This window comes from Carcharhinus amblyrhynchos, chromosome 1, assembly GCF_965287045.1.
Source record: "Carcharhinus amblyrhynchos chromosome 1, sCarAmb.v2.hapA, whole genome shotgun sequence".
Taxonomy (NCBI): Eukaryota; Metazoa; Chordata; class Chondrichthyes; order Carcharhiniformes; family Carcharhinidae; genus Carcharhinus; species Carcharhinus amblyrhynchos.
Genome location: NC_137324.1, coordinates 137,594,074 through 137,606,217, shown reverse-complemented (window position 1 = coordinate 137,606,217; position 12,144 = coordinate 137,594,074). Strand labels below are relative to the sequence as shown.

Sequence of the window (12,144 nt, the reverse complement as noted above, 5' to 3'; positions counted from 1 at the left end):
CAACAGCAGATAATGTAGCAAACAGATGAATTAAAATTAACTAAATGTTCTGATCACATCTTTGACAGATTTTGAACAATTAGCAAACAATGATCACATTACTTAAATTTGCACGATGCAAGGCAGAGGTTTTAAATCCTCATTTCTTGATGATTTTTCACCATGCCCATCGTGTATCGTGGGGGAATCATGTTCGCAAGAAATGCCTGCTATAAATGGTGGGCACTATAAGATAAAAGATAAAGTTGCAATAGTCCCAAATGACCACAGGCTGCTCTCTCCTTTAAGGGAGAGAACTGACTGGTGGTGATTTAACCTGAGGATCACCACACCTCAAGCAAGGGGCAGATTCTAGAAGGAAAGGCCTTCATGAATAACCTCAGCAGATACAGTAACTGAATCTGTGCTGTTGGCATTGCTCTGCATCACAAACCAGCCGCCAAGCCAACGGAGCTAACTGACCCCAAACAGGGAAAGGCATAGTCATACTGTCACTGGACTAGTAATCCCAGGGTAATACTTTGGGGACCCAGTTCGAATCCCACCATGGCAGATGATGAAATTTGAATTTAATCAAAAAATCTGGAATTGTCGTAGAAACCCATCAGGTTCATTACCTATTCAGGATTCACATCCACTGTTAAATGTCCTCTGAAATAGCCTAGCCATCAGTTCAAGGGAAATTAGATGGCCCAGCCAGCAATACCCACACAATAAGAAAAATGAAAAATAAATCAGTGACTCAGTGAATAATTGTGTCCTAAGACCTTTCAGATCTTCAGCAGTATAGTCAAGACCAATACTTGACCTTGCTGAGGAAGTGCTTCATTGTCAGAGATGCTGCCTTTCGAATGACAGTGAAATCAAGGCCCTGTTCAGTTATTAATTGGTTGCAACATATCTGAAATGCCCTTCCAGTATGAAAGGCATTATAAAATGCAACTTCTTTCTTTTGATACATTTCCAAATTGGTACGAAACAAATAGGAAGTAAAAATGCCCAACTCTACAAGGCACAAAATAGCTTCAGTAAAATAAATATCCAAGGTGGTCTTACTTGTACATGAGTGAAAGAGCACTGATTTCCACTTGTCCAACCCATTCCTGTGTTAGAAAACAAAGGCAATTTAGAATCTGCTCATAAATTAATAAAGGTTAAATGTTTTAAATACTATTTGAAATTTAGTTTCAGCATATAAACGAGTGCACTACTGTACCAAAAAGTGGAAACATCCATTTTTCAGATCCCTAGCTGGCAGATCAAACATGAATGCTGAACAGCAAAACTCTCTAAGGAGAAGTTTTGAGGGGAGGGATGTCATCACGTATGGAAAGCAATTAAAGACATCCATGCATCTTTTACAGACCGAATAGTTAGAAATCCAACATTCACTTGCCTACCTTTGGAGAACAATACATACGGCAGTGGAAAACCAGAGTTAAGTAAATCCATTTTACAAAAGTATTTCATTATCTGGAAAATTACATAATAATGCCAAGAACTTGTCACAATTCAAAGTGCAAACTTGCATTTTCCCTTTTGGTTTATATTTTAAAGCATAGATTTTCTCATCAGTTATTTTAACACCAACATGACAGAATTTGGCTTTTGTCAGTGTTGAAGCAACACCAAATTGTAAAAACAGAGCTTAAGAAAATTTATCTATATAGATATTAAAACGCACAACTTCAGTGTTGTAACTGTGGCAATAATTATTCAGAAATTAAACAATTAATGTTAAGATTGAGGAATATCAGAAACCAGTCTTTCAGAAGAGTCAGTCAACAGTGTTGCAAAGAACATATCCAGGAAGGACACAAGGGAATATGATCCAGCCTTGGGTAGAGATTAACATAAACACCAACACAGAAGAGGTTAATGCAGATGGTCCATCTAAATGAGGTATATCAATGTGGATGATAAAACAAACTAAAGCTAACCGAAATGATTTATATATTTGATATAGCATTAGTTTCAAACATTGATAAACTTCCCTTTACTCTGCCCCAAATTCTATCTCCTACATTCGGTTACACTCAAGCAGTCCATGTCCAGATGCAGCAAGTCCTTGACAATATCTGGGCTTGGCTTATGAGTGGCAATTAATATTTGCACCACGTGTGCCAGGCAATGACCATCTCGAACAAGAGAGATTCTAATCATTGCCCTTTACTGACTAGCCACGTGAATATTATGGCTACAAGAGTAGGTCTGAGGCTAGGAATCCTGTAGCAAATAACTTACCTCCTGACTTCTCAAAGCTTCTTCATAATCTACAAGGTATAAATCAGGAACATGGTGGAATTTTGCCTGGATAAGCGCAGTTCCAACAACACTTAAGCAACTTGAGAACATCAAGGACAAAGCAGCCCACTTGACTGGGACTGCATCCACAAACATTCACTCCCTTAGCAGAAGCCATGCGTACCATCTACAAAATGCACTGAAGAACTCAACAAGGCTCCTTGGACAGCCTCTTCCAAAACCATGACCACTACCATATAGAAGGATAAGATCAGCAGACATATTGGAACACCATCACCTGCAAGCTCCCCTCCAAGCCACACACTATCCTGGCTTGGAAGTATATCACTGTTCCTTCACTGTCACTGGGTCACAATCCTGAAATTCCCTCCATTACAACTGTGTGAGTGTACCTACACCAAATTACTTGTAGCAGTTCAAGAAGGCAGCTCATCTCCACTTTCACAAGGGCAATTAGAGATGGGCATAAAATGTTGGTCTAGCCAGCGACACCCATGCCCCTTGAATAAATAAAAAAGATCAAGGCCAAGATTCTCCCAAAAAAATTTTAAGTGCCGAATTCATGTAAAAACAGGAGCAACACCCACTGTTTTTTTCAGCCGGATTTTCAAAATGAATCTCCCCCACACTGTTCATCAGAGTGCCTCAGGGAGATTCATGCTGAAAATCTGTAGATGCGCCTACTCCGACTGTAGCAGCTGGCAGCACAGCGCTGAGCAGGCCACTGTGCATGCACCGATCTGACATTGCGGAGATCGTGCACGCGCAGTAGTCCCAATCTCTGGCCAGCACAACAACCACCCCCATCACTGGCTTGTTGAACCTTCCAGCCCCCAATATTAGCCTCCTGCACGTCTCCGGGCCAGCCCCGACACCTCCCCACCTCGATCTCCCCAACCCAGCAGTCCTGATCTCTCACTTTACCTCTTGGGTAGTGCCAGGGAGCCAGGCTGGCAAATGCCCAGGGGGAATCCCTCTTACCTCTGACCTGCCAGGGGGCTTCCATGGCCTCCCTTCACTCCAATGGGGTCAGGCCACCAGCTCCCTACTAGTGGAAGTCTGAGCGCCAAACACGCACAGTGGCATTGGCACCCAGCACGGAACCTGTTAAACAGCCTCCTCTGATGTCTCCCGGCCTGTTGCCCTACTAGAGCATTTTCTATCAACTAATCACAAATTCCAACATTCTAGTTCATAATGGAAACTGACTACACAAATTTGTCATGCTGTAATTACATTCTCCTACCAGTGGAACAGTGCAGTGCCACCACTGGCGGCGGCGGGCGGGCGAGGGATATAATTACTTCATGACATATTTTACAGAAACCATTTCTATAATAAACATAAATGTAAAAATTCAAAATAGAACTAAAAAAGGACAGAATATTCAGCACAAAAATTCTGCTCGTCTTGAACATGGATTTGATTTTGTGTGCGTGCAATGCCACACAAAATCAACTCAAATAATCTCATATAATAATTCAGAGGATATATTGATTCTCACCTGTTTTCTAACGTCTTTGTGCTACTATTCTCATTTGCTTCCCTCCTTTCATTCTTGTATTTACCATTCTCTTTTCTGTTTGACTCTCTTCCCCCCGATATCACTTAAGCTTCATCCCACTCTTCACTTCCATTACATCCACTACACTTACATCTTCCCATGACCCCTTTCCACTACCTATAAATAGCCTACCTCAATCTCTGCATTTTCACTTACACATTGATGAATCCATCCGCTCTAATTGCCAGCTTGTGAAAACCAAGAGACACTCTTGTCTTCAACAAATTTCTTTTCACCCTTCCCTTTCTATCTGTTTTCTTCAAAGATGCTTTCTTTGCTATCAAGAGTCAATTTGAAAACAAATAAATTGAAAAGAAGAAAGAAATTGACTGGCCATCCTTCCATGTGTCTCTCCAAATTCTTACCCATCCTCTCTCAAATTCACAACCCTGTTTGCATTCAAATAATTTTCTAAAGTTATTTATTATATACAAGGTTGCCTTTTGGATTTTTATTCTAGATATTCTAGTTTGGCACTGTATCAATAATGCAAAGCATTCAAGGGGGTATTAGATGATTACTTGAATAGAAACAATGTGCACAGATATGAACAAAAGGCAGGGGAATGCCACAAAAACATGTTTGTCTGGGGAGTTGGTGCAGACACCATGGGTCAAATGACCTATTTCTGTGATGTCATAATTTTATGATTCTATGAAATGGACCTCACTTGCCTTATGACCCAGAGCGTATCTTTAGCTGCTTATATCTACAGAAACAATACCAAGGTCCAAGGACCGAATAGAGCCTATGACACACCATTCCAACTCATGATTTTTCTTTTTCTTCAGCAGGCAGATTGAATATTCACCATCAAACTGGGATTTGAGCTTTAATCGAACAAAAATGGTCTGGCGTTTATGCATGATTTCTACTCAGAATGAGTGACAAAGACTGTGAAATTATAAACACAAGTGAGTTCATAACTGCTTTAATCAATTATCTATGATCGTTTACACAGGTTCAAAAGCCCATCTGCCTAAAGCATTCCTGTCCACAAAACTGGCTGCACCCCAGTTGGAACAGTGTGTTTCTGCCAACTGCACTCACAGGGAGGCTCATCATGTTACTCCCAGAATCTCAGATGCACAGACACATGTGGTCAGATAAATCCAGCATTGTCACCTGCAGTGGGCAGTAGTCAGCTGAAGCCTGGCTGTATTGTGCTTTCCCTGTGCTGTTGAATTTAGGTTATTATAATTGCAGTCAATTACAGCAGAGCAAGACAAGTGTGTATTTTCAACTGACTGCTGGCGCAGGTCCAATGCATCAAGGGCAGATCAAAATCATACACTGAAGCCAATTAAAAAGTACGAGCAATAGCATCAAGTCAGTCAGTTGAAGGGATAGCACATTGTGCGCAATCCCCCTCCTGGAGGATGCCCTGTGCCAATCTTTTCCAGTTGATTAAGAGATGCTTGGTATACTGATTCAAGGATTTTATGCTTGGGCTTACACAAATCAATTTGCATGGAAACTTGAAGATAAATGCACCTTGGCAAAACCAGCACAGCGTTGGACACATTCCACCAACTGCATATCAACATTGTTCCACACCAATGCTTGCGATATGAAGCAGGTAAATGAACAGAATTCACAATTAAACTGGTGAATGTACAGACTTATTATTTACGAAAATAAATACATTTTAAAATAATAATTCATTTTTCCCTGAGGTTTTCCCTACAATGATCCCTGAAAATGACTGATCACATTTTTTACTAAGAATCAATCCAGCACTGAATCACAAGAACACAAGAAATAGAAGCAGGAATTGCCCACCAATCCCTTCAAGCCTGTCCCGCCATTCGAAATGTCCATGGCTGAGCTATGCTGGCCTCAACTCCTTTTCTGTGCTACTTCCACATAGCCCTCTATTTCTCAATCCACCTCCATTTGAAATACTTCTAATGATCCAGCTTCCATTGCCCTTTGGGGCAGAAAATTCCAGAGGTTCACCACCCTCTGCGAGAAGATATTTCAATGAACCTCAGTTTTCTTTCTTGTAGCTATGAACCCTTGTTCAAGGCTCTCCCATTAGGGATACCACCTCACCATCTACCTGGTCAAGCCCCCCACTCATGAACTCTATGTTTGAATTAGGTCACCTTCACTCTTCTAAACTCCAAGGAATACAGATCCAGGCTATTTAGTCTCTCTTGATAGGACAACCTTCTCATCACAAATTAGCCTGATGAATCTCCTTTGGGCTGCCTCCAACATAACCATATGCTTTTAAAGGTAAGTGAACAAAACTGTACGTAGTATGAAAGGTAAGGCATCACCCTGTCCAACTGCAACAAAATCTCCCTATTTAAACTCCAACCCGTTTGCAATAATGGCCAAAATGCCATTTGCCTACTTGTTCCACCAGCTTGCGAGCATTTTGTGTTTAGTCATAGACATACAGCTTTACAGCATGGAAACAGGCTCTTCGGCCCAACTTGTCCACGCTGCCCAGTTTTTAATGCTAGGGTAGTCCCAATTGCCTGCATTTGGCCCATATCCCTCTACACCCATGTAACTGTCTAAATGCTTTTTAAAAGACAAAATTATATCCACCTCTACTACTACCTCTGGCAGCTCATTCCAGCCACTCACCACCCTCTGTGTTAAACATTGCCCCGTGGACCTTTCTGTATCTCTCCCCTCTTACCAATGCCCTCTATTTTTAGACTCCCCTAACTGTTTCACGTGTTCGAACACCTAGGTCCGTCTGCATTTTACTCATCTGCACTTTCTCTATTTAGATAACAGTTTGCCTTTTGATTCCTCCTACCAAAATGCATGACCTCACACTGCCCCATATTAAACTTCATTTGCCAGGCTTTCATCCAGTCACTCAATCTCTCTATATCCCTTTGCAGAATCACAATATCTTCATATCATCAGCAAATTTGGATCTCTACATTTTATTTCTCCCTCCAGGTCATTAATAGAAAAAATTGAACAATTGCCAGCCAAAACTGATCCCTACAGTGCTCCAGTAGTTACAGCTTTCCAATCTGAAAAGGACTCATTCATTCTAACTCTCTGTTTTCTATCCAACAATTTTCAATCCATGCTAACACACCTCCTCAAATCCCATGGGCTTTTATTTTATGCACCAGCCTCTTATGCAGCACCTTATCAAATGCCATTTGGAAATGTAAATACACTACATCTACAAGTTTCCCTCAATTCATTCTCCGTTATGTACTCAAAGTGTTCAAGGAAATTTGTGAAACATGATTTACTTTACATAAAGTCATATCAAAAAGGTTTTCCTAAATGATCAGTTATTTCCTCTGATCATTAATTCCAGCATCTTGCCAATAATAGATGTTAAACCAACTGGCCTATAGTTCCCTGCCTTCTGCCTTTCTCCCTTTTTGAACAAGGGTGTCACATTGGCTATTTTCCAATCTCCTGCTATCCTCCTGGAGCTTTGCAAGTTACGAAAAATTTCAACCAATGGGTCCTCTTTCTCTGCAGCCACTTCCTTTAAAACCATAGCATGCTGTTCACTGGGTCCTGGTGACCTGTCCACCTTTAGCCCCTTGAGTTTTTCTAATACTCAATCCTACGTAATTGGGATTTTTGTAAGTTCTACCATGTTATTACTAGTAATGTACTGATTTCTGAGGAAAGGCAAAAAAAGGTACAATTCTAAATTATTTGTGAACCAGCTTTGTTTCAGTGGACCTTTGTAGAACTGCATTGACTTTAACAGACATTTTTTGTTGTCTTACATAGGATGTTTGCCATCCAGTTTGAATAACCTAAGAGTGGAATTTCATATCCTTTCATTAATAAAAGTTGTTGTACCACTCCAAGCTTCTGCATTTAATTTACATTGGTATATTGACAGCACTTTTGTTTTAGTAAGAACAACATACTTAATGGTGCATGAACATTTCCCGACTGATACTTGCTTGGATTCTCATCCACATGTAATGGCAACAAGCAGAAAGCGCACTTCAAAGTTTTCCATAACGTAGAGTAACATCTACTTGCTGGTCTTGCCACCGTAACATTTGCCCATGCGTTATGCTCCCACCCAGCAGAAATCCTTTTTGAAAACCAGTTGTGATGACCATGCTGGGGACAAGGAGGTAAGTATAGCCCCCAATAGTGAGGGACATGGCCATGCAGTGCCTGGGCCAGGAGCCCCATTGGGGGGAATCCCCTTATGTTTAGTGGGGGTTGCAGGGAAAAGAATGGAGAAATCCAATGCCTGCAAGGAGTGGTAGGGGAGGGTGATGCCCCGATGTTGTCATTGTGATAGGGGGATGTCCCAATGTCAGCACTGTGATTAGGTGGGGTGGGGTGGGGGGGGGTCCTTTTATTTAAGTTGGTGATTGGGGTGCCCTTTAAAAATGGCACAGACTTGCTGGTGTCTTTAGGCCCCACCTTCCACCTGACTATGTGAATCTCACTTCCCCTTTAAATACAGAGTAATGTTCAATATGCCAAGAAAAGACAGCTGTGAAACTTTCAAGTTTCAGACGAGTTTTCTAACCTGAGTCAATACTGCATTTTTGGGAAGACTCTGCCTAATTTCTCCTTATGTGGCTCAGTATTGTATTTTTTTTTTATAATGCCCCAGTGAAGTGCCTTGAGACACTTTACAACAATGGCATCATATGAAATATTTACTTACGCTTATATACACCTTCGAAGTTGTTCATATTAGTAATAGTACTAAAGAGGATAAGATAGATATTCATAGAATCATAGAGCACAGAAGAGGCCTTTTGGCCCATAAAGTCCACATCAACACATTAGAAACACCTGAATTCTCACCTAATTCCATCTGCTAGCACTTGGCTCATTCCAGACCATCCCCACCTTCTGGGTAAGGAAGTTTTTCCTCACATTCCCCCCTAAATCTCCTGCCCTGCACCTTGAACCTATGTCCACTCGTGACTGACCCTTGAACTAAGGGGAACAGCTGCTCCTTATCTGCTCTGTCCACGGCTCTCAATTTTGTACACCCCAATAAGGTCGTCCCTCAGTCTTTACTGCTGCAACAGAAACAACTCAAACCTATCCAACCTCTCTTCATAACTTAGATGTTCCACCCTGGCAGCACCCTGGTGAATCTCCTCTGCACCTCCTCAATGTAATCACATCCTTCCTATAATGTGGCGACCAGAACTGCACACAGTACTCTAGCTCTGGCCTGACCAAAGTTAAATTAAAAGCAGGGAATTCCAGATTCACCACCCTTTGGGTGAAGTTCTATACAACTCCAACATGACTTCCCTGCCTTTGTAATCTATGCCTCAATTGATAAAGACAAGTGCTCCCTATGCTCTTCCACCTTCAGAGATCTGTGGTCAAACATGCCAAGGTCCCTTTGTTCTCAGAACTTCCTGGTGTCCTAGCATTCATTGAGTACTTCCTTTTCAAATTATTCCTTCTGGAGTGTATCACACTTTTCAGGGTTAAATTCCATCTGCCACTTGTCTGCCCATTTGGCTATTCCGTCTATATCTTCACGTAGCCCAAGGCATTCCTCCTCACTATTAACCACCCGGCCAATCTTTATCATCCACAAATTTACTGATCCTACCTCCCAACATAGTCATCTATGCCATTTATATAAATGATGGATAATAGGGGGCCCAATACAGATCCCTGTGGTACGCCACTGGACACAGACTTCCAGTCACTAAAGCAGCCTTCTATCATCACCCTCTGTCTCATTCAACTGAGCCAATTTTGAATCTATTTTATCAAATTACACTATATCCCATGTAAATTTACCTTCCTTACAAGTCTCCTACATGGGACCTTGTCAAAGGCTTTTCAGAAATCCATATAAACTATATCAACTGTACACACTTATCAACTGTACAACTAGATCATCTACACACCTAATCACCTCCTCAGAAAATTCAATCAAATTTGTTAGGCATGACCTCCCTCTGACGAAGCCTTGTTGACTATCCCTGATCAAGCTTTGTCTCTCCAAGTGGAAATAGATGCTCTCCTTCAGAAGTTTCTCTACCACTGATGTGAGGCTCACTAGTCTGTAGTTTCCTGGTTTATCTCTACAACCCTTCTAAATAGCAGAATCACATTAGCTGTTCTCCAAAGCATCATGCACTCACCCTGTTGCCAGAGAGGAATCGAAAATTTGGGTCAGCGCCCCTGCTTGTCCTCCCACAGCAGCCTAGGGCCCAATTCATCTGGACCTGGAGATTTATCCACTTTTAATTTGCTTATTGCAGTAACTGACTCCTTAACTAATAATGCAATGCCTCCTCCTCTTTTATCCCCTCCTCTGTCTCATCTAAAGATTCTGTATCCTGGAATGTTGAGTTGTCAATCATGTCCTTCCTTCAACCATGTCTCTGTGATGGCTGCTATATCACACTTCCATGTATCAATCATCGTCCTCAACTGATATTGCTAGTCCACTTTCTGCAAACTGGAAGCAATTTACTGTCCATTCTGGAAGGGTGGGGCTTCAATTTGAGATGTCAAAATTGGCATGGCGTTGGTGGAATTGCATCTCGTAACTAGGCCTCCCTGCTCACTTTTCACCTTGCCAATGGATTCATGCTGCAGCTAGAAGAGCAAGTTCCTGCTGCAGCCTATGAAAAATGTAGGAACGTTGTTTTAAAATGCAGTCAGCAGCATATGCCTCCACTTTGCTGTTAACGAGAAGATCCAGGCCAATTTTTTTAATTGCTAAAGGCACTTGTTGAATCTTCATTGATCAGCTATGAACCATCAAGTCTTCTTGTAACAAAGACAATAGAGATAATTGTGAAGACCATGGACAGAAAAGTCAGGAAATGTGTAAAACCAGCTCTGCACCCAATCCTGTGGGTGTTCCAATCAACAAGTAACTTCAAATTACCTTTATCTCAAAGCTACAGCCTATTCCTGATAATTTAAAGTTATTTGCTGAACGAATTAATATTGAATTATCCAACAATTTGAATGAAGCAATGTAATAACACAGCAACGTGAGATTTTGGTGTTTACAAATAGTTAATTATCAAATAATTCAAAGTTGCTTAGGTTAAATTAAGTGTCAACCCAAATGTTTAAAACAAAATGAACAACTTTACATTTTAGTATCATTTCGAATCTGAAAATTCAGCTCCCCTTCCACCTAAAGTTTCCAGGTATTAATTGAGATACTATTCACTGGTGGCTCAGATAACATCTTGTTTATATAGAAATAAAAAACTGCAACAACATACCTGTGGTTTTTCAAGGTGCTTTAAATATTCATCAAATGATCCTTCGATGAACTGCAAAAGTTAAGTAAAATGGTATAATTGATGCAATGCATAAGTACATAGAAACAAATGTGAACCATTCAGCCCCTCAAGCCTGTTCTATCATTCAGTGAGATCATGGTTGATTTGTATTTTAATTCTGTGGTGGCTTAATGCAGTTGGTTAGGCAGGGGTTCTACAACTATTAATCATAATTTATAAATTATAATAGATTTTTGGGTTTTTTTAGAAAAAGGAAAGTTCTAGATTTAGACTACCCTAAAGTTTACGTGAAGTGCTTCCTGAATATACATGAGTTACCATATCTTAATAGTCGTGGTATTGAAAAGCGAATTTTAAAAAGGAATATGTCCTATGTCAAAATACTGTGCAAAAGAAATGATGCTTCCTCTACTAATACAAGATTTATTTTCTTTCACAAGGGGGACAACAAACTAGCTATGGTGTATTCAGTAGTCAGATCAAGATAGTTTCTGACGTAAATCAAAGCAAGTCATCTTCTCGCCTGTCCACTGAGGGATAACATTTTCCATTTCCGTGTTTGGATACATAAATCTTTTTTTTAAAAAACCTCAAAAAAAGCATACCGCTTCAAACTGATCTCGGTTCCTCCTCAGGTAAGAAACACAAGCTCTTCTCACTTCAAGGTGTTTAGACTGTGTGTGGAAAACCTGAAAAAAAAACAAACTGAAATAATTCCTGTGTGAAGTTGTTCAATAAATTATTTACAATCTGATCATCTCCTGTAGCTTTGTTTACTTAAGGTCGGGGAAGTTGTGATGTTTCACTGCTGACATTATTTAAGTCATGTGCCAGCCAATATTCAAACAAGAATTTGGATTTATATAGTGCCTCAAGTTATCCCAAAGCATTTTTAAAGTGTTGTACTTGTCGGCAATGACAGAAATGCAGCAACCAATTTGTCCCACAAGCACTAACGTAGTAATGATCAGATAATCGGTTTTAGTGGTGTTGGTTTAGGCACAACAATTGGCCAGAACATCAGGCTGAACGCCTCTCCTCTTCTTTAAAATTCCAAGGGATGTTTTACATTCAATAAGTCTCTTTGGAAGG

At 40.6% G+C, this 12,144-nt stretch overlaps 1 protein-coding gene across 2 annotated transcripts in view; it reads right to left on the bottom strand.

Annotated features, from left to right (window-relative positions):
• The window catches only part of otud4 (OTU deubiquitinase 4), a 116,198-nt gene that overhangs the window by 91,104 nt on the left and 12,950 nt on the right, over positions 1-12,144 (bottom strand). For both annotated transcript variants that reach the window (XM_080193309.1, XM_080193315.1), the window contains exons 2-4: positions 11,658-11,741; positions 11,032-11,082; positions 1,057-1,103 (exon numbers count right to left, since the gene is read on the bottom strand). In XM_080193309.1, the coding sequence (XP_080049435.1) occupies positions 1,057-1,103; positions 11,032-11,082; positions 11,658-11,741 (182 nt within the window). The remainder of the gene's footprint in view (positions 1-1,056; positions 1,104-11,031; positions 11,083-11,657; positions 11,742-12,144) is intronic.